Source organism: Mesoplodon densirostris, chromosome 11, assembly GCF_025265405.1.
Source record: "Mesoplodon densirostris isolate mMesDen1 chromosome 11, mMesDen1 primary haplotype, whole genome shotgun sequence".
NCBI lineage: Eukaryota > Metazoa > Chordata > Mammalia > Artiodactyla > Ziphiidae > Mesoplodon > Mesoplodon densirostris.
The window spans coordinates 30,900,646-30,928,597 of NC_082671.1; the positions used below are offsets into that span (position 1 = coordinate 30,900,646).

At 33.1% G+C, this 27,952-nt stretch overlaps 1 protein-coding gene across 2 annotated transcripts in view; it reads right to left on the reverse strand.

The window, feature by feature from the left end:
- CPNE8 (copine 8) overlaps positions 1-27,952 on the reverse strand; it is a 336,491-nt gene that overhangs the window by 123,560 nt on the left and 184,979 nt on the right. For both annotated transcript variants that reach the window (XM_060111969.1, XM_060111970.1), the window contains 3 exons: positions 26,983-27,086; positions 19,560-19,664; positions 18,189-18,230 (listed from right to left, as the gene is read on the reverse strand). In XM_060111969.1, coding sequence (XP_059967952.1) covers positions 18,189-18,230; positions 19,560-19,664; positions 26,983-27,086 — 251 coding nt within the window. The remainder of the gene's footprint in view (positions 1-18,188; positions 18,231-19,559; positions 19,665-26,982; positions 27,087-27,952) is intronic.

Here is a 27,952-nt window from a genome sequence, read left to right on the forward strand (position 1 = left end):
TGAAAATAAAACCAAAAATAAACAAATGGTACCTAATAAAACTCAAAAATTTTGCATAGCAAAGGAAACCACAAACAAAATGAAAAGACAACCACAGAATGGGAAAAAATATTTGCAAACAAAGTGACCGACAAGGGATTAGTCTCCAAAGTTTACAAACAGCTCATGCAGCTCAATATCAAAAAACAAACGAGGCAATCAAAAATGAGCAGAAGACCTAAATAGACATTTCTCCAAAAAAGACATACATATGTCCAAGAGGCACATGAAAGTGCTCAAAATCACTAATTATTAGAGAAATGCAAATCAAACCTATAATAAGTATCACCTCACATGATTCAGAATGGCCATGATCAAAAAAATCTACAAACAATAAATGCTGGAGAGGGTATGGAGAAAAGGGAACCCTCTGGGTTCCCTGGTGGGAATGTAAATTGGTACAGCCACTATGGAGAACAGTATGGAGGTTCCTCAAAAAAATAACGACAGAGCTACCATATGATTCAGCAATCCCACTCCTGGGCATATGTCTGGAGAAAAACATGGTTTGAAAGATACGTGCACCCCAGTGTTCATCACAGCACTGTTTACGATAGCCATGATATGGAAGCAACCCAAATGTCCATTGACAGATGAATGAATAAAGAAGATGTGGTACATATATACAATGAAATATTACTCAGCCATTCAAGAGAATGAAATAATGCCATTTGCAACAACATAAATGGACCTTGAGATGATCATACTAAGTGAAGTAAGTCCAACTGAGAAAGACAAATATCATATGATATCGCTTATATGTGGGATCTAAAAAAAGTGATAAAAGTGAACTTATTTACAAAACAGAAACACAGACTTAGAGAATGAACCTATGGTTCCTGGGGGGAAGGGTATCAGGGAGAGATAGATTGGGAGTTTGGAATTGATATGTATACACTGCTATATATAAAATAGTTAACCAACAGGGATCTACTGTATAGCACAGGGAAATCTGTGGGATATTCTCTAATAACCTAAAAGGGAAACGAACTTGAAAAAGAATACATACATATACATGTATAACAATAGATACATGCAGTGTATATAAATCACTTTGCTGTACACCTGAAACTAACACAACATTGTTAATCTACACTACTCCAATATAAAATAAAATTTTTTTAAATGGCAAAAATTAAAGATAAGGAGAGAATCTTAAAAGCAGCAAGAGGAAAGCAACTAGTTGCATAAAAGAGAACTCCAGAAGACCATCAACTGACTTTTCAGCAGAAAGTTGGCAGACCAGGAGGGAGTTGAATGATATATATAAAGTGATAAAAGGAAGAAAATTATAACCAAGTATACTCTACCTGGCAAGGCTATCATTCAGATTTCAAGGAGAGATAAAGAGCTTTACAGGCAAGCAAAGATAAAAAGGAGTTCAGCACAACTAAAAAGTTTTTACAAAAAATGTTAAAGGAAACTTGCTAAGTGGAAAAGAAAAGACAACAACTAGAAATATGAAAATTATGAAAGGAAAATTCTCATTGGTAAAGGCAAATATATGGTAAAGGTAGTTAGATAAAGCACTTATAAAATTAGTAGGAAGTTTAAAGGACAAAAGTAGTGAAATCAACTATACCCACAACAAGCATTTAAGAGACACACAAAACAAAAAGATGTAAAGTATGATGTCAAAAATATGAAATGTGGCAGGGGGAGGAGTAAAATGAATGTGGTTTTTAGAAAGCATTTGAATTTGAGACTATCAATTTAAAAGAATCATACACACACACACACACACACACACACACACATATATATAAAATCACGAACAAAAAACATAATAAATATGCACACAAAAAAAGAGAAAGGAATCCAAATACAATGCTAAAGACAGTCATGAAATCAGAACAAAAGAGAGCAGAAGAAAAAGGAGCAAAAAAGAAAAACAAAAACAACCAGAAAACAATTAACAAAATGGCAATAAGTACATACCTACATATAATTACTTTAAATGTAAATGAACTAAATGCTCCCATCAAAAGATATAGAATATGTTGTTACCTCTATGCCTACTTTGTGGAGAGCTTGTATCATAAATGGAGGTTGAAGTAATCAAAAGCTTTTTTCTGCATCTATTGAGATGAGCATATGGCTTTTATTCTTCAACTTGTTAATGTGGTGTATCACATTGATTGCTTTGCTGATATTGAAAAATCCTTGCATCCCTGGGATAAATTCCATTGATCATGGTGTATGATCCTTTTTATGTACTGTTGGATTTGGTTTGCTAATATTTTGTTGAGGATTTGTGCATCTATGCTCATCCCTGATACTGGCATATAGTTTTCTTTTATTGTGATCTCTTTCTTTGTCTAGTTTTGGTATCAGGGTGAAATTGGCCTCATAGATGAGTTTGGAAGCATTCTTTCCTCTGAAATATTTTGAAATAGTTTGAGAATTATAGGTGCTAACTTTTCTCTAAATGTTTTGTAGACTTCAGCTGTAAAGTGTTCTGGTCCTGGACTTTTGTTTGTTGGGAGTTTTTTGATTACTGATCCAATTTCATACTGATCAGTGGTCTGTTCATATTTACTACTTCTTCCTGGTTTAGTGATGGGAGAAAGTAATTTCTAAGAAGTTTTCCATTTCTTCTAGGTTGTCCATTTTATTGGTATACAGTTGTTTGCAGTAAATGCCATATATGGCAAACCCACAGCTAACATCATACTCAACAGTGAAAAGCTGAAAGCATTTTCTCTAAGATCAGAAACAAGAGAAGGATGCCCACTCTCACCACTTTTATTCAATATAGTTTTGGAAGTCCTGGCCACAGCAACCAGATAACAAAAGGTAAAAAAAAAGAACCCAAATTTCAAAGTAACAAGTAAATGTGACACTGTTTGCAGATAATATGAATATATAGAAATACACATAGATAATATAATAAATGGAAAATACTAAATACACCACCAGAAAACTGATAGAGCTCAGCAATGAATCTGGTAAAGTTGAAGGATACAAAATTAATATACAGAAATTTGTTGCATGTCTATACACTAACAATGAACTATCAGAAAGAGAAATTGAGGAACCATCTCATTTCCCATGGCATCAAAAAAATAAAATACCTAGGAATAGATTTACCTAAGGAGGCAAGAGACCTGTACTTGGAAAACTATCAGGCACTGATGAAAGTTACTGAAGATGATACCAACAGATGGAAAGATTTATCACATTCATGAACTGGAAGAATTAATATTGTTTAAATGACAGTACTGCCCATGGCAATCTACAGATTCAATGCAACCCCTATCAAAGTACCCATGGTACTTTTACAGCAGTATAACAAATAATTTTAAAATTTGTGTGGAGACACAAAAGACCCTGAATAACCAAAGCAAAATTGTGAAAGAAGAATAGATCTGGAGGAATCATACTCCCTGACTTCAGACTATACTACGAAGCTACAGTAATCAAAGTAGTACGGTATTCTCACAAAAACAGACACATAGATCAATAGAACATAATAGAGAGCCCAGAAGTAAACCCACACACTTATGATCAATTAATCTACAACAAAGGATGCAAGAATATACAATGGAGAAAAGACAGTATCTTCAATAAGTGATGCTGGTAAAACTGGAAAGTTACATGTAAAACAATGAGACTAGAACATTTCCTCACTCCATATACAAAATAAACCCCAAATGAAATAAAGACCTAAATGTAAGACCAGAAACCATAAATATTCTAGAAGAAAACATGGGTAGAATACTCTTTGACAAAAATCATAGCAATTATTTTTTTGGATTTGTCTCCTAAAGCAAAGGAAATAAAAGCAAAAATAAACAAACAGGACCTAGTTAGACTTTAAAAACTTCTGCACAGCAAAGAAAATCATTGACAAAATGAAAAGACAACCTTCCAAATGGGAGAAAATATTTGCTAATAGTATGACTGATTAGGGCTTAATATCCAAAATATATAAACAGCTCATACAACTCAATATCAAAAAATCCCAAACAATCCAATTAAAACACGGACCAAAGAACTGAATAGACCTTTTTTCCAAAGAAGACAGACAGATGGCCAACAGGCACATGAAAAATGCTCAACATTGTTATTCTTCAGAGAAATACAAATTAAAACCACAGTGAGATACACCTGTCAGAATTTGGTATCATAAGAAAAGAACACAAATAACAAATGTTGGCAAGGATGTGGAGAAAAATGAGCCCTTGTACACTGTTGGTGAGAATGTAAATTGGTGCTGCCATGGTGGAAAACAGTATGGAGTTTTCTCAAAAAACTAAAAATAGAACTACTATATGATCCAGCAATTCCACTCCTGGGTATATATCCTAAGGAAAAACAAAATCACTAATTTGAAAAGATACATGTGCCCCAATGTTCATAGCAGCATTATTTACAATTGTCAAGATATAGAAGCAACCTAAGTGTTCATCAACAGATTAATGGATAAAGAAAATGTGGTTCTGTCTATAATGGAATACTACCCAGCCATAAAAAACAGTGAAAATTTGCCATTTGCAAAAACATGGGTGAAGTTGGAGTATATTATGTTAAGTGAAATAAGTCAGACAGAGAAAGACATATACTGTATGATATCACATACATGTGGAATCCTAAAAAAACAAAATAAGTAGGGAATTCAACAAAAAGGAAACAGACTCACAGACATAGGGAACTAATTAGTGGTAGGGGGGCAGTATAGGGGTAGGAGATTATGAGGTACAAACAATCATGTATGAAATAAATAAGCTAAAAGGATATATTGTGCAATACAGTAGTATAGCCAATATTTTATAATAACTATAAATGGAGTATAACCTTTAAAAATTGTGAATCACTATGTTGTACAACTGTAACTTTTATTGTACATCAACTATATCTCAAAAAAAGATGTAAGCTGATACCACACCCCAATAAAAAGATATAGAGTAGATTAAGAGATTAAATAACAAGACCTATACATATGCTGCCTGCAAGAGACTCACTTCAGATCTAAAGACACACATAGACTGAAAGTTGAGGGGACAGAAAATGGTACTCCATGCAAATGGAAACAAAAAAATAGCTAGGGTGCCAATCAGACAAAAGAGACTTTAAAACAAAATTATAACAAGAGACAAAGAAGAACACTACATAACTATAGGGATTGATCCAACAAGAAGATATAACAATTGTAAATACATATGCACCCAGTCTAGGAGCACATAATAGATAAAGCACATATTAACAAAAATAATGGGAGAAATTGACAGTAACACAATAATAGTAGGAGACTTTACACTCCATTTACATCAATAGATAGATTATCTAGGGAGAAAATCAAAGAGAAAACACCGGCCATAGGACACATTAGAGCAGATGGATTAATAGATACACATAGAACGTTCCATCCAAAAGCAGTATAATGCATACTCTTCTCAAGTGTTCATGGAACATTCTTTAGGATAGATCACATGGTACGCTGTAAAACAAGTCTCAAAAAATTGAAGACAATAGTAATCATATCAATCATCTTTTCTAGCCACAAAACTATGAGATTAGAAATCAACTGTGAAAGAGAGAAAGAAAAAAAGAAAGAAAGAAGGAGGGACAGAGGGAGGGAGGGAAGGAGACGGGGAGGGAGGGAGATGGGGGCAAAGGAGGGAGGGAGGGAGGGGGGAAGGAAGGGAGGGAGAGAGGGAGGGAGGCAGATGGCAAAAATGCAAACACCTAGCATCTAAAAAACATGCTAGAAACTCTGTGGACCATTACAGCAGTGGTCTCAACTGGAGGCATGTGTGAACAAATCTCACAAATAATGCTGAAGAAGGCCAGACACAAAACCACTATGTGACTTTGTTTATATAAAATTCAAAACCAGGCAACACTAAACTATGGTAATAGATGTCAGAAAAGTAATTATCTTGCAGGAGGGTGAATACTGAATGGGAAAGGGAAGAAAATGGCTTCTGCAGTGTTGGTAAACCTGTTTCTTGATGCAGGGGCTTGTTATATAGTCAATTTTTGAAAATCAATTGCACTGTATATATAAGATCTGTACACTTTGACTTACAAAGTTTATTTTTAACATGGACCCTTTAGTTCTATCTCTTATGTTTAGAAAGCCCTTCCAAACTGAGAGGTTATTTCATAGTCATCTATTTTCTTTTCTTTATGTTGTTTTCTTTCTACTTATGTGGAAATTATTTCAGTCAATAATATGAATTTTAATTTTTAAGTTAGTTTGAATCTTATATATAAATTATTTCAAGTCATATGAAAGTATCTGTTATATTTCAATTTATCATTCTTCTTATTCTCATTCAAAAGTAGAAACTTCATTGTTCTTGAATAAACAGCTACCTCTTTACTGGGTGCCAACCTGAGTTAATGTATAATGTTGGATTTGGGAGATAGATTTTAATATTAACTATTGTCTACAGACCAAATTAAAAAGTAACATTTGCAGATAACTTGAGTTTTTTTCCTATGCCAAGAAGTTAATCCTAATTCAGCAATGGTGACACTAGAGATATAAAATGATTTATTTTGGAAAGGTGGACTTAAAACCCACATCTTTTCTAACACACATTTATAAAACCTCAGCTCCATTCATTTACCCTAATTCCTGAGCTTACTAGAATGCTTTGTCCTATTCTCAACAGTTCTTCCCTGTAAATTCCCTTTCTTCTGTTTCTATAAATATATAAATTATATGACTCTATAAATTCTTTCTTCCATTTCTATGATTCATTTCTATGATCCTTAGTTCTGATTTCTTTTCTTTTCCTAAGCTACTTTGTATAAAATATTTTCTACTGCTCTGTTGCTCTCTTTACTATTCTTTCAGTATCAGTTTACTTTAAAAAAACATATCCTCATTACATTATTGTACAAATTATGATACTGTTGTAAAAAAAAACACCAATTTCAGCCTAGTAACAAATATTTATAATTTTTTCCATAAATACCCATATTTGTTCCATCTTTTAACCTAGTGAAAACTGCAAATAATTACAGAATTAACTTTAGAAAATTCATTCTAATGACAATAGTGGCATCCATTCATTGTTTATTGCTAACAGATGCAGGAGTTGGCAATTAAAGTGGTGGATGAGAGCAAGGGAGGCATCAATATGATTATGATCTTTCAAGTGTGCAAGCCTGGGATTATTATAATGCCTAAAGATGATATTCAAGGGGTGTAAATCAATAGAGTCAAAGTAAATATAAGAATACAAAAACATTTGTCTACTCACCTATTAATAATTAGCCATTGTTCAGAGTCTCTTGTGTCCCTTCCTAATAATCCCAGCTTCTGGGAAACTTCCCCTAGGCTCTCAAGGCCACCCCACAATCCAGCAATTAAAAGGTTGACCTTGAAAAAGAAAAGAACTTCCAGGACCCTACTCCCATTGCTCTCATCTATTTTGACAGGTGACAAACCTTTGAAATCTTACCTCTGGTAATCTTACAATGGAATAAAACTCATGAGAGGAATGACAGATTTAAGGGTAAAATTGATGAAAATTGAACATAAGCAAATATTAGGGCTCAGTCTCCTATTTGTAAAATAAAGAGTTACTCTAAAGGTCACTTCAGCACTAAGGACTCTAATATTACCTTATTACAAAAATTAGAAATTAACTTATTTTCCAAACTTGATTGATGATACTGTAATGGAAGCAAATGAATAGTAAGGTGATCAAAAATAAAAATTTATACTATAAATGTATTTTTTAATTTGAATTTGATAATTCTACATGAAGTTGGTAAAACTCATCAGAATTTGAACATGGAATAAAGCATAAAGTTAATTAAGCTGTATGACAAGAAGATCATAGATATGTGAATATAAAATCTAAGATGTCTATAAATTAAAAAAAGAGCAAATGACAGCTGAATTAATTACTAAATGCCCGAAGTTTCACTAGAGAAATAAAAGCTCTTATAGTATTCAAGATAATTTAACAATTTCAAGTAAAGTGTGGACATGAGGAGATAAATAACAAACACTGATGGAGAACTGAGAGTCCATTAGATAGACAACATGGTTATTTAAACTACTATTTTCTATAACAATGAAATAACACAGCAAGAACCTACTATTGGGTTGCCCAGAAAGATAGTTCGGGTTTTTCTGTAACATCAAATGAACTTTTTGGCCAACCCAATACATTAAAGGTATTATAATCTGTACTGTGAGTAATAATAAGACAAAACACAGTCCTTAACCTCAAGGAGTTTACAATTTAATATGAGAGATAAAGCAGAAAGAAATAATTTCAATATAAGACATATTATGTTAGATATGCTAATAAATATTCCTAAATGGCAAGTGCAACACACAAGAGAGAAGGATTAAATGAATTTAGACATATAAAGAAATCTTTCAGACAATTCACAGCATTTAAATTGAGCCAGAATAGAAAACCAACAGGCAAAAATAAACACAGAAGAAGTTTTCCATGTGTTGAGGCTATCTAAGCAAATATATGGTGATAGAAGAGAGCAGGGCAAACTCTGACACTGCATAGTTGATAGTGGTTTAGAATAGCACTTCCCAAAATCTATCCTGCATATATCTTTTAGTTAAGCACCAGTTTGAAATGTTTATATAATTTTCTTCAAAATCTTATTGAAAATAAGAAAAATCTTTTTTTTCCTTGAAATACAGATCTGAGAGAATCCAAAATCATTCAAAGTGAGTAAAAGAATATGAAAATATTAAGAAAAATTAAAATATTGTTGTATAAAGATTGGAGTTTTTCATTAAGTCACATCACCTGGCAAGCTGTCTGGCACATAGTACATGTTCGATAACAATTTCTTCCAAAATTAATTAACAGAATTTCTACTGGATGATAAATAAATAAAAACATACAGAAGTATGCCACTTCAGTTTTCAAATATATACTAATTAAATCATTCTTTCATGAGAGCAAGAGTAATAGATTGAAGGGGAAAGGAGGACAACACAAGCTAAATGTGTGAAAAATCATTACTTAAACTTTTAGTAGGTGGAAGAAAAAATAGTAAGTAAAATGTAGATTATGAAATTCTGTTTAATAGCATTTTTTTTAAGTTTCAAAGAAGTAATAGGTAATGGAATAAGAAAAGATGCTGACTCTTATCTATTGAATGCGTGTTTAGGACACTGAAGGTTAATTGCAAGTAAATAGAGGACTATTGTTAGAGAAAGATTAATTAGAATAAGTGAGGAAATTAAAATAATCAGAAAAATATAAAGGTTTATGTAAAAGCCTCCTTGTAAATGAGTTATGATGTCTCAGACAATGTTAAGTTCTTGAGCGAAGCACTGAACCAGGAATCAGTTACTTCATAACATGATGACATATAATCACGTAAATAAAACACCAAATGCATTTATCAAATATTATTTTCAAAGGTGACATACTAGAAAATGATAACATTTGTACAGCATTTCACAGATACATTTATTTACTTATAATGAGTATCACTATTTTAAATGACTACATTTGAAAAATTCAGAGTGATAAGGAAATTTTTACTCTATGTTCAGAGGACACCACAAGCCAGGATTTTATGACTGGCAGTTCACTAGCTCAGCCACTTCATCAAATCATCATTTTCTGGGAGACAGAAATTTACTCAGTGGCCCTTTTACAATCAGTCCCACATTAGAACCACTTGGCTTAAATGCAGAGCTGTTCCATTAATGCTCCTTGAATTTTAAATTAAGCTACTAAGTCAGCTGAAGCAACCTGAAGAATTTGAAGCTTTTCAAGGATGCTACCACTGATTGTTTTATAACCCAGACAAGGCAGTTTCTTAGAACTTCAGCTTTTCAATTGTTAAAATGAGATCTAAATATTCTTCCTTCACATCACTTGATGAAATGGTAAGAATTATGGGAATGATTTTAGAAAATTGGTGTAACTTGTTGAAATTAAGTACATAAGTACATTTAAACCAATTATTCATACCAAGGTGAAGCGATGTCTCTGCACTCTCAAATCACTGTTAATGTGTTAAAGTTTTTAAAAAGTACATATGACTATATTTCTTTTATTTTAAAGTAGCTCAGGATACCCATTTTAATGTCAGCTGGTTGCTTGCTCAACAGCATTACCACATTTTTGTATACCTCATAGATGCACAAGATGTTTGCTACAGAATTAATTTCAAGTTGATGAATTGAGTCAGACATACCATCAGATTTCTAACCTAAGATCACACCAATTCCTAAAGTTCCTAATGTGTAAATACCATTATCACCTCAATTATCTGATGTACCCTAGCAAGTAAAACACAATATAAGTACGTAACACTGTCAACCATTTTTCACTTGAAGTTTTGACTGAAATACTCTCTAGATTGAAACATCAGATTACTCTATTGGTTTCCTATGGTTAAATTTATAGACTAAATAAGATAGATGACTGACCAACTTTTCTCCACTTTGTAAGGGGACAACTCTAAACTTGTATCGAATGCAGACAAATAAAACTGATCTAAAAATAAAACAATTGATATAAACTTACTTATATGCATATTATATGGTCTTTGTTAAAAACATAATAAACAGAAACCTCAATTAAATACAGCCAGGAGATCAGCAGAGGAAGCTCTCTCACCCTGCAACAATAGCAGAGTCCAAAGGAGAAGAAAGACTCATCTTCCTTCTTGGCAAGGACTCAAACAATGAAAAGCCACAGAGTCTTTCTTTCTTTCTTTTTGTTTTGTAACATCTTTATTGGAGTATAATTGCTTTACAATGGTATGTTAGTTTCTACTTTATAACAAAGTGAATCAGCTATACATATACATATACATATATCCCCATATCTCTTCCCTCTTGCATCTCCCTCCCACCCTCACTATCCCACCCATCTAGGTGGTCACAAAGCGCCAAGCTGACCTTCCTGTGCTATGTGGCTGCTTCTCACTAGCTATCAGTTTTACATTTGGTAGTGTATATATGTCCATGCCAGTTTCTTACTTTGTCCCAGCTTACCCTTCCCCCTCCCTGTGTCCTCAAGTCCAATCTCTAGTAGGTCTGTGACTTTATTCCCATCCTGCCCATAGGTTCTGTAAATTGATACAGCCACTATGGAGAACAGTATGGAGATTCCTTAAAAAACTAAAAATAGAACTACCATATGACCCAGCAATCCCACTACTGGGCATATACTCTGAGGAGAACATAATTCAAAAAGAGTCATGTTCAATGCAGCTCTATTTACAATAACCAGGACATGGAAGCAACCTAAGTGTCCATCAACAGATGAATGGATAAAGAAGATGTGGCACATATATACAATTTAATATTACTCAGCCATAAAAAGAAACGAAATTGAGTTATTTGTAGTGAGGTGGATGGACCTAGAGTCTGTCATACAGAGTGAAGTAAATCAGAAAGAGAAAAAAAATACAGATTTTTTTCTTTACTGTAGCTCTCCCAACTTCTTTTTCTTCTTTATAAAAGCAGCCCCTTCCTTTGCCCTGCAGGGATTTGCATGTGGCTTGCCCTGGTTACAGACTCTGAATTGAGATTCTCCACTGATCCTAAATAAAGCCATCTTTGCTGGAGAAATATCTGGGAGTTTGTTTTAGGTCAACAATTTCATTAAACTTTACACAGTGCTGTCCAATATGATAACTACCAACCAGATGTTGCTACAGGGCACTTGAAATGTAGCCATTCTCAATTGAGATGTGCCGTAAGCATGAAATACATACCAGATTTCAAAGACTTAGTATAAAAAATTTAAAACTTTCTCCTTAATAATTTTATATTGATTCCATAATAAAATAACATTTTGCATGTATAAGATTAAATTTAAAAAATTATTATTACATCAATTTCACTGGCTTAGTTTTACTTGTTAAGGTTGCCACTAGAAAATTTGAAATACACATATGACTCACATTATATTTCTACTGAACAAAGCTAGTCTAGCTGTCATAAAAAAAAAAAAAAAGATGGAAGTCACCAAGCAGATACTGTTTTCTAAAAAGAAGAATCAAAAGCACTCAGATATACACTTAGATATACAATTTAAATAATGATACACATATAGGATTTATGACAAATATTAAAGATGGCAGGAAGACAAAGAACAGAAAACAGTCTCTGCTGATAATTACATTGTATCATAAAACACGAGTATCACATCATGTTCACTCTGATTTAAGAAAAGAACATCTACCTTGAAAAATTATGCCAAATATATAAAAATGAATGCAAAAATGTAATAGCAATATGTTAATATACCACATGTAACCACAAGGTGGAATATCAACTTGTATCACAATCTACACAGTGACTATTTTATTGTATTATAAAACTTATATCTGCATTATTTTATAACTTTTAAGCATCATTTTATCAGAGACTAAATTGCCTTTCAAATTTCATATATTATTTAGTTGAAAGGATTATCAAATTCATTTAATGATGATTTTAATTTTGCTTTTTATAAGTCATTCACAAAATGATAATTTTGCTTACATAAAAAAAAACCTAAAAAAAAATAAAAAAAACAAAAACCCCCAAAAACCTGCTTTAGTGTACATGGATTATACAGAATTCCACATTAAAATATTTTATATTCAAATATAGAGATATATTTCACATTAAAGAAAACATTTTTACCCCAACATTAAAAAGTTATATAAGCCACTTATATAATTAAAATGCACTCCTCTCATTATTCTACTAATTGTAAAATTCATTTTGAAGAAATATTTAAAGTTCCCCTAACAATCTTTTTCCCCCCAACTTCACCCTTTTATTGTCAGACAGTTTTGAACTCCTCAGGCTTCCTTTGAATGTGCTGTTCATGATGGCATATCTACCACCTGCCAATCTTTCTCCCAAATAATTGATAATCCAATGACAACACAAACTTATAAAATCATGTATCCAAATATTTTCTTTGCTTCTAAATTCATGTCTCCAAGAATCATTTTTAATTGAAAAAAGTTCCTAAAGCTAATGAATCAAATGCTTCACTTCTTTGAACTACATTTCATAAATGATGTCTTTCTCTAAGTCTACTTTTCAATCTATCCCTACTGTCTTTCACTTGCCTTTGCTCTCACTCTAATTCACATAATATGATGCAGCTCTTTTATACATTTCACTAGCCTGTTTGATGTCTCTTAGGATTCTGTCAAAATATAAACTCATTCATCTCTACCAAATTACAAAACTTCTTGTTACATAAGACTTTTACCTAAGAATGATTCATCCATTTTTTACATCATATTGAAAGCAAGGTACAGGAATATCTTGGAGGTATAGTTAGTTTGGTGCCAGACCACCACAGAAAAGTAAATATCATAATAAAGTGGGTCACATGAATTTTTTGGTTTTGCAGTACATATAAAAGTTATGTTCATTCTCCAAATAGATCACATGCTGGCCAAAAACCAAGTCTCTATAAATTTAAGAAGATTGCAATCATATCAAGCATCTTCTATGACCACAACAGTATGAGACTAGAAATAAACACAGAAAACACTGCAAAACCACAAAATGTTAAGGCTAAACAATATGCTACTAAACAATCAATGGGTCACTGAAAAAACCAAAGAGGACATTAAAAAAGACCTAAAGACAAATAAAAATGGAAACACAGTGATCCAAAAGTTATGGGATGCAGCAAAAGCTGTTCTAAGAAGGAAGTTTATAGTGATACAAGCCTACCTCAGGAAACAAGAAACTCTCAAATAAAGAATCAAACCTTACACATAAAGGAACTAAAAAAGAAGAACAAATAAAACCCAAAGATAGTAGAAGGAGAGAAATAATAAGTATCAGAGAAGAAATATATGAAACAGAGAGTAAAAACAGAAAAGACCAATGAATCAGAAGCTAGTTATCTGAAACAATAAACATATTGATAAACATTTAGCCATGCTCATCAATAAATAAAGGGGGCCCAAATAAATAAAATCAGAAATGAAAGGGACAAGTTACAACTGATATCACAGAAATACAAAAGATCATAAGAGAATATTAAAAACAATTATACACCAATAAAATGAACAACCTAACATAAAATAGACAACTAAGAAGAAATAGATAAATTCCTAGAAATGTACACTCTCCCAAGGCTAAATCAAGAGGACATTTAAAAAAAAAGACCAATTCCAGTGATTACATTGAATTGGTAATCAAAAAACTCCCAAAAAACAAAAGTTCAGGACCAGATGGATTCACAGGTCAATTCTATCATCATTTAAATCACTTAAGCATTTAACCATCATTTAATCATTTAACATTTAACACAATCATTTAACACCTCTCCTTCTCAAACCTATTCCAAAAAGTTGAAGAGGAAGGTATCACAGAATCACTATGATACCAAAACCAGACAAGATGTCACAAAAAAGAAATTTACAGGCAAATATCACTGATGAGCAGACATGCAAAAATCCTCAACAAAATATTAGCAGACGTAATTCAAAATACATTTAAAGGATCATAGACCATGATCACGTAGTATTTATCCCAAGGATGCAAGAATGGTTCAATATCTGCAAATCAATAAATGTAGTACACCACATTAACAAACAAAAGGTTAAAAAGCATGTGATCATCTCAAGAGATGCAGAAAAATCTGACAAATTCAACATCCATTTATGATAAAAACTCTTAACAAAGTGGATATATAGGAAACATACCTCAACATAATAAAGGCTGTACATGATAAGCCCACAGCCAACATCATACTCAATGCAGAAAGGCTCAAAGCATTTCCTCTAAGATCAGGAACAAGAAGAAGATGCCCACTCCTGCCACTTTCATTCAACAAAGTATTAAAAGTTCCAACCACAGAAATCAGATGAGAAAAAAAATTAAAAGGAATCCAAACTGGAAAGGAAGAAGTAAAGTGTCACTCTTTGCAGATGACATGATACTATATATATATATATATATATATATATATATATATATGAAATTCTAAAAATGCTATCAGAAAACTATTAAAACTAACAAATACATTCAGTAAGTGTCAGGATACAAAATTAACATACAGAAATCTGTTGCATTCCTATACACTAAAAACAAACTATCAGAAGGAGAAATTAAGAAAACAATCCAAGTTACAACTACATCAAAAAAATAAAATACCTAGGAATAAATTTAACCAAGGAGGTAAAAGATTTATACTCAGAATACTATAATATATTGTTGAAAGAAATTGAAGATGAAACAAAACAAAACAAAACAAAATGGAATGACATACTATGCTCACGCATAGGAAGGATTTATATTGTTAAAGTGACCATACTACCTAAGGCAATCTACAGATTCAAAATAATCCCTATCAAAATACCAATGGCATTTTTCACAGAACTAGGATCAATAACTCCCAAATTTGTATGGAAATCTCTGATAGACAAAACAATCTTGAGAGAGAAGAAGAAAGCTTCAGGTATCACTCTACCTGATTTCAAAGTGTACTACAAAGCTACTGTAATCAAAATATTATGGTACTAGAACAAAAACAGAACCATACATCAGTGGAACAGAATAGAGAACCCAGAAATAAACCGATATTTACATGGTCAATTAATCTACAACAAAGGAGGGAAGAATATAAAATGGAAAAAAGAAAGATTGTTCAATAAATAATGTTGGGAAAACTGGAAAGCTATATTCACAAGACTCAACCTGGGATATGTATTCACACCATACACAAAAATAAACTCAAAATGGTTTAAGACTTAAGTGTAAGAACTGAATCTATAAAATGCCTAAAAGAAAAAAGTAGGCAGTATACTCTCTTACATTCACCTTAGCAATATTTTTTTTTGGATCTGTCTCCACAGGCAAGGGAAACAAAAGAAAAGGTGGACAAACGGGACTATATCAAACCAAAAAGCTTTTGTACATCAGAAGAAACTATCAAGAAATAAAAACACAGCTTACTGAATGAAAGAAGATATTAGCAAACAATATATCTGAAAAGGGGTTAATATCAAAAATGTGGAAGGAACTCATACAACTCAACAACAATAAAAACAAACAAACAGAATAAGAAATGGGAGAGGACCTAAGTAGACACTTTTCCAAAGAAGACATACAGATGGCACATACACCAGACACATGAAAAGATGCTCAACATCACTAATCATCAGGCAAATTTCAAATCAAAACCACAATGAGATATCACTTTACATATGTTCAGAATGACTATCATCAAAAAGACAACAAATAACAAGTGTTGGTGAGAATATGGAGCAAAGGGAAACCTCATGTATTGCTGGTGGGATTGTAAATTGGTAAAGCTACTATGGAACACAGTAAGACAAATTCTCAGAAAATTAAAGAACCACCACATGATCCAGCAATTTCACTTCCAGGTATTTTCCCAAAGAAAACAACAATACTAATTTGAAAAGATATATGCACACCAATGATCATTGCAGCATTATTTACAATAGCCAATATATGGAAGCAACCCAAGTTTCATTTGATAGATGGGGAAGATGATACACACACACACACACACACACACACACACAATGGAATATTACTTAGAAATTTTTAAAAAATTGAAATCTTACCATTTGCGACATGGATGAATCTAGAGGATATTATAATAAGTGAAGTAAGTCAGACAGAAAAAGACAAATACCTCATGATCTCACTTACATGTATAATGTAAAACAAACAAACAAACAAAACTAACAAACAAAATGAAAACAGACTCATAGATACAGAGAACTACTGGGTGGGTGCCAGAACATAGGCAGGTAGTGGCTATGTGAAATAGGTGTAGGTGGTTAAGAGGTACAAACCTGCAATTATATAACAACTAAGTCATGGCATACTACACAACATAAGCAATATGTTCAATAACATTGTAATAACTTTCTGTGATGATAGACGGTTATAAGACTTATCCTGGTGATAATTTCATAATCTATGCAAATGTTAAAATACTTTGTAGTACACCTGAAACTAACAATATTGTATGCCAACTCTACTTCATTTAAAAATGTTATGTTCACACTGTATTGTTGTCTATTATGTTTGTAATAGCATTATGTCTAAAAGAAGAAATGTGCATACCTCAATTAGAAAATACTTAATCACTAAAAATGCTAATCATCATCTGAGCCTTTGGCGAGTCACAATCTTGCTGCTGGTGGAGGTTCTTGCCTTGATGAATTTTTCTACCCATGTAAGCAGAAGAAATAAGGGGAGGTGCTTCCTCAGGACAGGCCACTTTTTCAATCAAATTTGTTCCTGTATTAACAGTAGTGCTTGGGTATCTAGACAGTTTCATTTTGGGGGGCTTGGCTGCTGGCTTATATAAAACACAGAGAGAATGGCTTTGCTTAGATCTTGAGCTTTAACCTAATGCTTCAGCTCCATTTACCAGTGAGCTCTAGGCTGGAATGGAGAACACTAGCCAAGTAAAATTAAGTGACTTTGATTTCCCACTTGTCATTCTCCTTTGGTACCTGTATATTCAGTCCCTTCAGGAACCACCTAAAGAAACAGTTATCTAGAGCAAGGTGAGATTTAAGCATGTCTGGGTTCCTTGGCTTAACGTCATTTAAAAACACCTCAACATCAGTCCTACTTAAAACAGTAGAAACAGTGGGAAAATACTTAAAAAAGAAAGAGAAAAAGTAGTGTGCTCCACTCTTTTACTCATTAACATGCTGTGGTATGCAGAGGGAGACCATGATTTTGGAGTTCTGCTTAACTATTTTTATTGGCAATCACCAGGCATAATTCCAGAGTTTTGTTTTGCTGTTTCTTTGTGAGGTGTAGGTATTTTTTTTTTCCTTTTTGGAGGGGGAGCTCAGGTGTGTTCCCATGGATGATAGGTGTAGAAAGGTTATAGGAATCTTCAGAGATTATGAGATACAGAAATTTGAGAATCACTACTCTAGATATAAAACTAGAATCTGTAAATTGTGCAAAATGAGAACTCATCAAGTCCAAGTTGAAAATCTTTATTATATTACTAGAAAGGAGGATGACCTCTATTTTATTTCACAAGTTTGATACAATCATTCTTAAAATCTCATGTGAACACCTCAGTAATGCTTAGAAAAACAGGACAAAAATATTCAATCTAAAATTAAAATTTGAAAATGTGGTCATTTCAGTATATTTGCTTCTTAAAGCATTATACATTTTAAGAGCAAAAACAAAAGAAAAGACAATGCCTTACCTTCCATCTCGATCCCAGTCATACACCTCTACTTTGACTGTTCTGTCCATGGGGAAAACATACACACAGAGTGAAGTTACTTAGTAAGATCAAATTAACATATGATTGAATGTTAAAAAATGTTATAGATTTTCTTAGATAAAATAGTGTATGCTTTCAGGTTTTACAAAATAGTTTAAAGTTGATTTTGCTAATTTTAATACTATTCTTCAATTTATATCTTAAAATAGGTTTCTAAAATCATACAGATTTTTAATTCTTTAAACAGAGCAAGAAAGTATATGGGAAAAGCATTTATAGTTTGATATAGCTTCCGGATGGAGAGGTATAGAGCTACTCCTCCACTCTTCAAAACCATTATCTTAGAGACATATTTCTCAAACTCAGCATGGATCAGAATCACATGGAGGGCTTGTCAAAACGTGAACTGTTGGACCTCATGCCCAGTGTTCCCAGTTCAGTAGCCCTGGGTTGGGCACAAGACTTTAATTTCTACAAGTTTCATCAGGTGCTGCTGATGCTGCTAACTAGGAACCATATTATAAGAATCACTTTCTTAGAATGAGTCCAATTAAATAAAGTTATGATACTATTAAATGAATAAAGTGACAGTCAAGTAGCATAAATTTTAAAGTAAATTTAATGACATATACCAATCAATAGTTCTTTCTATGATATTTGTTAATATAATAAATCTTCATTTTTCTAATATACAAGTAATAAGATAAAAAATATCTTTTGGGGTGAGTAGGGGTTTTTGTATTATAATCTTATAATCAACTTTCATAAAAAAAAGAAAACAACTTTGATACTAAGAAATCTTCAGGTATATTGTGGGAAGATCTTCAGGGCCACATCACCCTCCTATTTGTAAAACACCAGAATTTCCCTGTTCTACATCTCTAGAACTTTTATAATTCAGCAACCATGGGAGCAATGATGTCAAATAGGATTCTAAGGAGTAAATCAGGGTTTATAACATATGTAGTCATAATCTTATGTATATTGTATATTTACTTATTCCTCTCTAGAAAGATAATACCAAATGAAAATATTGAGGCAATGAAAATTCTGGGATGACTTTTGAATATGTTAAACAAATATTCAATATATTTTTAAAATTTTGTCCATTTTTTTCTTGAAAAATTAGTTAAACCAAATTTTAATTTCTCATATTATCCCTCCTCCCCTAATCATTGTGGATTAAAAAAAGTTATTTAAAAAATTCTGAATAAATCAACTATGCTTTTACAAATACACATTTATATTGGTAAAGGAACAAACTTAATTTTTAAAATTCAACTTAGATTATTGGATACAAAATCTATAGTGAATATTCAAAACTCTCAGAAAAGTTGTCATTTATTTTACCTGTCATAATCGCCATTACATAAAGCTCTGACTGAGATCTTGAATGCTTGCCAAATAGGATTCAGAGTGTTTTTGACAACTTCTGTTTTATGACAAATTGTAAAACTGTAAAAAAAAAGTTTTCAGTTATTTTCATGATTCAGTTATAATATATTGTTTTAGTAGTCATTCTTCTGTTTTTTTTGTGCAGAATACATGTTACCAGTCCCTCTGTTGCTGCTATATCAGTCAATAAAAAGAGATTTGCAGTTTTAAAACTTTAAAGCTTAGCTTATCATAACATAAAGCAATGAGATTTTGCAATGAGTTTACTAAAAATGATCTGCAAATTCAATAAATCCTAAAGCTGCATTGTAAATACTCTCTATAAAAATTGTGGTGACAAATTGATACAGTGAAAAGTATCCATGGGTCACTAAGAATATGAAGGTCATCAGTAACCCTGAGAAGGGCAGTTTTGCTGGAGTGCTGGGGACAAAAACCTGGTTGGAATGTGTTTAAGAAAGAAGAGAAACTGAGGCAGAGTGTATAAACAACACTTTTGAGCAGTTTAGCTGTAAAAAGAAAAAGAGAATTTGGGGATAGCTTAAAGGGGAAAGATTATTCAAATGAAAGGTTTGTTTTTTGTTACTTTTTAAATTTTTTCAAGATGAAAGAAATAACAGCAAGGTTGTATGCTAAAGGAAAAAGTACATTAGAGAGAAAGCAATCTGTGATACATGAAAGAAAGGGGATAAAAGATAGAGCAATGTCCTGAATTAGATGGAAGTGGATGGGATAGAGGGAATCAATGGAGGGGTTGGCCTTGGGAGCACAGATAGTGACTTTGCAGAGCATTCAGGAAGGTCAAGCACAGGGGTAGATGCTGTGATGGGATCTTGAGGAAGTTCTCCAATTGCTTCCATTTTCTTATTAAATAGAAAGCAAGATAACTAGCATAGAAGGAAGAGGGCAAAAGTGCTAAAGTGTCTGGGAGGGAGGGAACACTGATGGATTAAGGAAAGGGAGTAAGATTCCTGGGGAGGGTTAAGGGCCTATTTAAGATTAACATAATAAATTTATAGTGAGACCACTCAGTATGTGATTCTTTCTTTCTTTAAACTGTTGACTCTATATACCTAAAGAATCCCTAGAGGGAAGAAAGATAGCAATTCAAGAATATAAAATAAGGGGTAGAATACATGGAGCCTTAAACTAGGTTTTCTGATTCAAATTCCAGTATTGTTTCCACCAAATCATTCAATCTCCAGACATCAATCAGGTTCTGGAAATGTTCTTGCCTAAATGCAAATTTATGCAGCAGTTACTGAGCTATAAAAAGTTTTAATAATCTTGGTTAGAACAATGCCTAAACTCAACCTTCACTAAAACCTTAGTCACGAAGTGTTCTAAATTCAAGGGATCCCTCTAATAGTCATTAACATGTGAATATACTGTAACTAAACCTCACAAGGAAATAATCTCATGTTGAAAGGGCCTTGAGTCAATTTTCCCCTTCTCAGGCAAGAAAAGGTCTCTCTGCAAAAAGAGATCAAATAGAAACATACTATAAATGGATCATGTATTCAATTTAATCATTATGGCATTAGTGCCATACTCTTCCTGGTAGTGTCCTCACCTATCTAAAGAAAATCATGTTACTAAATTGACAGAGCTCAAGAGAATATGTGTGTATATAATGTGGTCGAATGCCCTCAAAGTTGAGACACCAAAAGCACTGTAGGAATCACTGGGGCAAAAGACATTAAAAGAAAGATAGAGGATAGAAGACTCTAAAAGGTGAATCAAGAGCCAACATCGTCCTCAATGGTAAAAAACTGAAACCATTTCCACTAAGATCAGGAACAAGACAAAGTTGCCCACTCTTACCACTATTATCCACCATAGTTTTGGAAGTTTTAGCCACAGCAATCAGAGAAGAAAAAGAAATAAAAGGAAGTCAAATCGGAAAATAATAAGTAAAACTGTCAATGTTTGCAGATGACATGATACTATACATAGAGAATCCTAAAGATGCTACCAGAAAACTACTAGAGCTAATCAATGAATTTGGTAAAGTAGAAGGATACAAAATTAATGCACAGAAATCACTGGCATTCCTAAACAATAATGATGAAAAATCTGAAAGTGAAATTAAGAAAACACCCCCATTTACCATTACAACAAAAAGAATAAAATATCTAGGAATAAACCTACCTAAGGAGACAAAAGACCTGTATGCAGAAAATTACAAAACACTGATGAAAGAAATTAAAGATGATACAAAAGGATGGAGAGATATATCATGTTCTTGGCTTCGAAGAATCAACATTGTGAAAATGATTCTACTACCCAAAGCAATCTACAGATTCAATGCAATCCCTATCAAACTACCAATGGCATTTTTCACAGAACTAGAACAAAAAATTTCACAATTTGTATGGAAACACAAAAGACCCCGAATATCAAAAGCAATCTTGAGAACGAAAAATGGAGCTGGAGGAATCAGGATCCCTGACTTCAGACTATACTATAAAGCTACAGTAATCAAGACAGTGTGGTACTGGCACAAAAACAGAAAGATAGATCAATGGAACAGGATAGAAAGCCCAGAGATAAACCCACAGACATATGGTCACCTTATCTTTGATAAAGGAGGCAGGAATGTACAGTGGAGAAAGGACAGTCTCTTCAATAAGTGGTGCTGGGTAAACTGGACAGGGACATGTAAAAGTATGAGATTAGACCACTCCTTAACACCATACACAAAAATAAGCTCAAAATGGATTAAAGACCTAAATGTAAGGCCAGACACTATCAAACTCTTAGAGGAAAACATAGGCAGAACACTCTATGACATAAATCACAGCAAGATCCTTTCTGACCCACCTCCTAGAGTAATGGAAATAAAGACAAAAATAAACACATGGGATCTAATGAAACTTAAAAGCTTTTGCACAGCAAAGGAAACCATAAACAAGACCAAAAGACAACCCTCAGAATGGGAGAAAATATTTGCCAATGAAGCAACTGACAAAAGACTAATCTCCAAAATTTATAAGCAGCTCATGCAGCTCAATAACAACAACAAAAAACAAACAACCCAATCCAAAAATGGGCAGAAAACCTAAATAGACATTTTTCCAAAGAAGATACACAGATTGTCAACAAACACATGAAAGAATGCTCAACATCATTAATCATTAGAGAAATGCAAATCAAAACTACAATGAGATATCATCTCACACCGGTCAGAATGGCCATCATCAAAAAAATCTACAAACAATAAATGCTGGAGAGGGTGTGGAGAAAATGGAACACTCTTGCACTGTTGGTGGGAATGTAAATTGATACAGCCACTATGGAGAACAGTATGGAGTTTCCTTAAAAAACTACAAATAGAACTACCATATGACGCAGCAATCACACTACTGGACATATACCTTGAGAAAACCGTAATTCAAAAGAGTCATGTACCAAAATGTTCATTTCAGTTCTATTTACAATAGCCAGGACATGGAAGCAACCTAAGTGTCCATCAACAGATGAGTGGATAAAGAAGATGTGGCACATATATACAATGGAATATTACTCAGCCATGAAAAGAAATGAAATTGACTTCTTTGTAGTGAGGTGGATGGACCTAGAGTCTGTCATACAGAGTGAAGTATGTCAGAAAGAGAAAAATGAATACCATATGCTAACACATCTATATGGAATCTAAGGGGGAAAAAAAAGGTCATGAAGAACCTAGGGGTAAGACGGGAATAAAGACACAGACCTACTAGAGAATGGACTTGAGGATATGGGGAGGGGGAAGGGTAAGCTGTGACAAAGTGAGAGAGTGGCACGGACATATATACACTAGCAAACGTAAAATAGATAGCTAGTGGGAAGCAGCCGCATAGCACAGGGAGATCAGCTTGGTGTCTTGTGACCGCCTAGAGGGGGATAGGGATGGTGGGAGGGAGGGAGATGCAAGAGGGAAGAGATATGGGAACATGTGTATATGTATAACTGATTCACTTTGTTATAAAGCAGAAACTAACACACCATTGTAATGCAATTATACTCCAATAAAGATGTTAAAAAATAAAATAAAAAAATAAAAGGTTAATCAAAATATCTAAAGCAGAGGGAAGAAAATTAAAGGAGATAAGGGAGAAGTAGGCAGGAGAAAAACAGAGTGAATCAAATGAGAAAAAGCAAAAGTACACAAAAATGGTTAAGAAAAATTCATAGGGCCAAAAGTATGTATATATTTTTCATAAACAGGCATCTGCCTATCTTCATAACTCTACATATTCTTAACGATTTACAAAGGGACTTTCTCTTCTTCTCTTATATCATATTCTAATATATACCAATCTTTGGTATGGTGACAGATACAGATACCTAGCTATATAGGTACCTAGATAGGTAGGTAGAAGATAGATAAATGATAGATGGGTGATAGATAGATAGATAGTAGATTAAATCAATAGACAGAGAGCTAGATGGAGATAAAGGAAGCAATGAACCATCTTCAAACGAACATGCTCAATAATCTACTGACTTCTAGGCCTTTTTGCTTACAGTTAAATCAAAATTTCTGTCATATTCCTAGTATTATCAGTCATAGTAATTAAATACTTTGAAACTTCTTCTCTTAATAAAGTGACTCACCTTAGTGAGCTACTTGTGAGGTAGTCATCTGTCTTCTATTAATCATTCTCATTTGTAAAGCATTAGATGTGATATAGACAGCAAAATCTCTCTAGTAATTTCAGCACTAGTGTAATTAGTGAAAATTCTAACAGGAGTCTGAGGTAGGTCTTTCTACTATTCAGGAGTATTGCTATATAAATATAAATGTGTATGTATATATGTATTACACATAGTATTAGAAGAAAAATATTTTTATTAAATAACCTGTGTTAAAATACTTTAAATGAAGCCAATTACCAAAAAACAGTTATTCCAAAGGAAAATTATTACCTAATTATGAATACAGGTCAAATTACTAAATAATATGAAAGCAAGAAAATAAGAATTTATAATCATATATTATAATGGATTTTCATTAATGTTTACAGTAGAAATTAAGTTTTACTCTTTCTTATAATATGAGTCTCAAACACTAGGCAACAAGCAATTTTTGAAGTAGCTCCGTGTTCAAATACATGTTAAAAATGAAGATAAAGTCTTTGCAGTTACAAAGACACACATAAAAAGTGAGGAGTAAAAGCATTTTTATTCATCCAAAACTCATCAGAACAAAACATATGTATATTAATACATTAATACATATGCCCTAATATATATATTTGGATCTGGGTGGTGAACTATTTTCTGTGTGTATATGCAAGTGGAAAGTTTTCTGAAATGAGATTCACAAAATTTTAGCAATAGTTATTTTTTAAATGATTTGAGATTTTTGGATTTGTTGCACTCAATATTTATATTTTATTTAATCAACAAGTTAATACCATTTTTATAAGCATAATAAATTTTGTAATATATCTCTTACCAGTAGCATTAAATGTATGATAGACTGAAATTCTATAATTATACAACAAATATTTCTAAGAAAACTAGTAAGAATAAAATAGAAAATTCAGGAAATAAGTCATTCAAACAGGAGGAAACATAAGAACATTTTAATTCAAGAAAATTTGAACAATTCTTTAGTTTTTTTCCTAACTGTGAAATGACTGGAAAATATGATTATTTATCCACTGTGCAATATTTTTCACATGGGTAAATTAGTGTTCAGATACAAATGCTATTCTAACATTTTTACCACCAAAATAGAAAAGAAGCATGCAAAATCCGATATGATACCATAACAAAAATAACCAACAGTTGCTGAGTAGCTGCATCAGCAAAAATCATACACTATGTAAAGCTTCATTTTATATTGCTCAGTATAATCACTTTAAATAGCAAACTTTCTATTTTTATGTACCATTTTATACTTATTACATAGCATTAACATGTTGTATAATTTCATTTATAAGTGAAGCAGGTTACATTTTTTTTTTACATTCTATTCCCCTCGTTTTAATCTCCAAATGACATTTTCTCTTTAGCTAATATTTTATTATGCACAGTTAAGGAAAACAGAAGAGGAAACATTATACCATAAGAGAATAATAATAATAATAACAGCTAACATAATTCTTATGTTAGGGAAGCTTCTAGATGATTTTTGTGTAGTAACTCATTTGATACTCTCAACAGCCCTGGGAGATAACTATGATCAGAACCCATTTTACAGATGAGGAAACTGAGTGTCATATGAGTTTAAAAACTTGCCTATGGTCCCATAGCTATTAAGTAGCAGGGTTATGGCTTACACCTAGGCAGCAGGACGTTATTTAGATCATAAATTTAACCATTAAACTTTTTCATTACTACTGACAATACAATAAGAATCATAGAAGATAACAATAAAATGTATTTCATGGTAGAGTCATATGTATTAAATTATACTCTGTACAATGGAATATTACTCAACCAAAAAAAGCGAATGAAAACTTTGCCATTTGCAATAACATGGATGGACTTAGAGGATACTATGCTAAGTGAAATAAGCCAGACAGAAAAAGACATATACTGTATGATATTACTTATATGTGGAATCTAAAAAATACAACAAACTAGTGAATATAACAAAAAAGAAGCAGACTCATGGATATAGAGAACAAACTAGTGGTTACCAGTGATGAAAGCGGAGAGAGGAGGAGCAATGTTGGGGTAGGGGAATAAGAGGTACAAACTATTTTGTATAAAATAAGCTACAAGGATATAGTACAATACAGGGAATGTAGCCAATATTGTAATATAATTATAAATGAAGTGCAATCTTTAAAAATTGTGAATAACTATATTGTACACCTGTAACATATAATATTGAATATCAACTATACTTCAATAAAAAATTAAAATAAATTATAACTCTATAATACATTTTCAAATCACAAAGAAACCAGTCTAACTGTAACTGGTAAAATATTCAAATTACTAGAGGGTAATGAAAAATTTTCCTGAATGTTAGATATCATTGAAAAAACCCTGTAGTATAAAAAGCAACCCCTAAACTCCATATTCTTCTCCAAGAAATTGGCTTAAGGGTTCAATTCTATAACAAAATACTTTAGTTTCATAATTTTAGATTTCCACAAACATGTAAATCTTCCATTCTATTAAGGCAATAATATAAATTTAGGAAAAGTAAAGAGGAAATGTTTCTATGAAGCTGAAAATCATTCATTATAAATATCAAACAAAACATATAAAATGCTTAAAAAGTTACATTTTATTATTGAGAATAAAAATCAAATCAATTTTTTGAATAACAAAATATTTTACTGTTTATCAATTTAATATGAATATCTGAGAAAAAGTGATAATTTAACATCATACTTATAATAGCCTTAAAATTCATAAAATATAAATCTACCTGCCATCTTCATTACTTCGATAAAATACAAGAAAAGGATCTGATTTTCCAAAGAAGTCCTTCTTGTCCAATTTGTTCGCACAAAATTGCATCAGAACAGCATCCTATAAACAAAATTAATAGAACAGCTCAAAACCTGGGTGAAGGAGAAGGAGAAGATGCTGGAAGAGTAAGACGTGGAGATCACCTTCCTCCCAACAGATACATCAGAAATACATCTACATGTGGAACAACTCCTACAGAACACCCACTGAATGCTGGCAGAAGACCTCAGACCTCCCAAAAGGAAAGAAACTCCCCACGTACCTGGGTAGCAAAAGAGAAAAGGATAAACAGAGACAAAACAGTAGGGATGGGACTTGCACCAGTGGAAGGGAGCTGTGAAGGAGGAAAGGTTTCCACACACTAGGAAGCCCCTTCATGGACGGAGACAGTGGGTGGCAGAGGGGGGAAGCTTCGGAGCCATGGAGGAGAGCACAGCAACAGGGGTGTGGAGGGAAAAGCAGAGAGATTGCCGCACAGAGGATCATTGCCGACCAGAATTCACCAGCCTGAGAGGCTTGACTGCTCACTGCTGGGGTGGGCAGGGCCTGGGAGCTGAGGGTCCAGCTTCGGACAGATAGCAGGGAGAGGACTGGCTGTGGGAACACAGCCTGAAGGGGTTAGTGCACCACGGCTATCCGGAGGGAGTCCGGGAAAAAGTCTGGACCTGCCAAAGAGGCAAGAGACTTTTTCTTCCCTCTTTGATTCCTGGTGCATGAGGAGAGGGGATTAAGAGTGCTGCTTAAAGGAGCTCCAGAGACAGGCGTGAGCCGTGGCTAACAGCGCAGACCCCAGAGACAGGCATGAGATGCTAAGGCCGATGCTGCCACCACCAAGAAGCCTGTGTGCAAGCACAGGTCACTATCCACACCTCCCCTCTCAGGAACCTGTGCAGCCCGCCACTGCCAGGGTTCTGTGATCCAGGGAA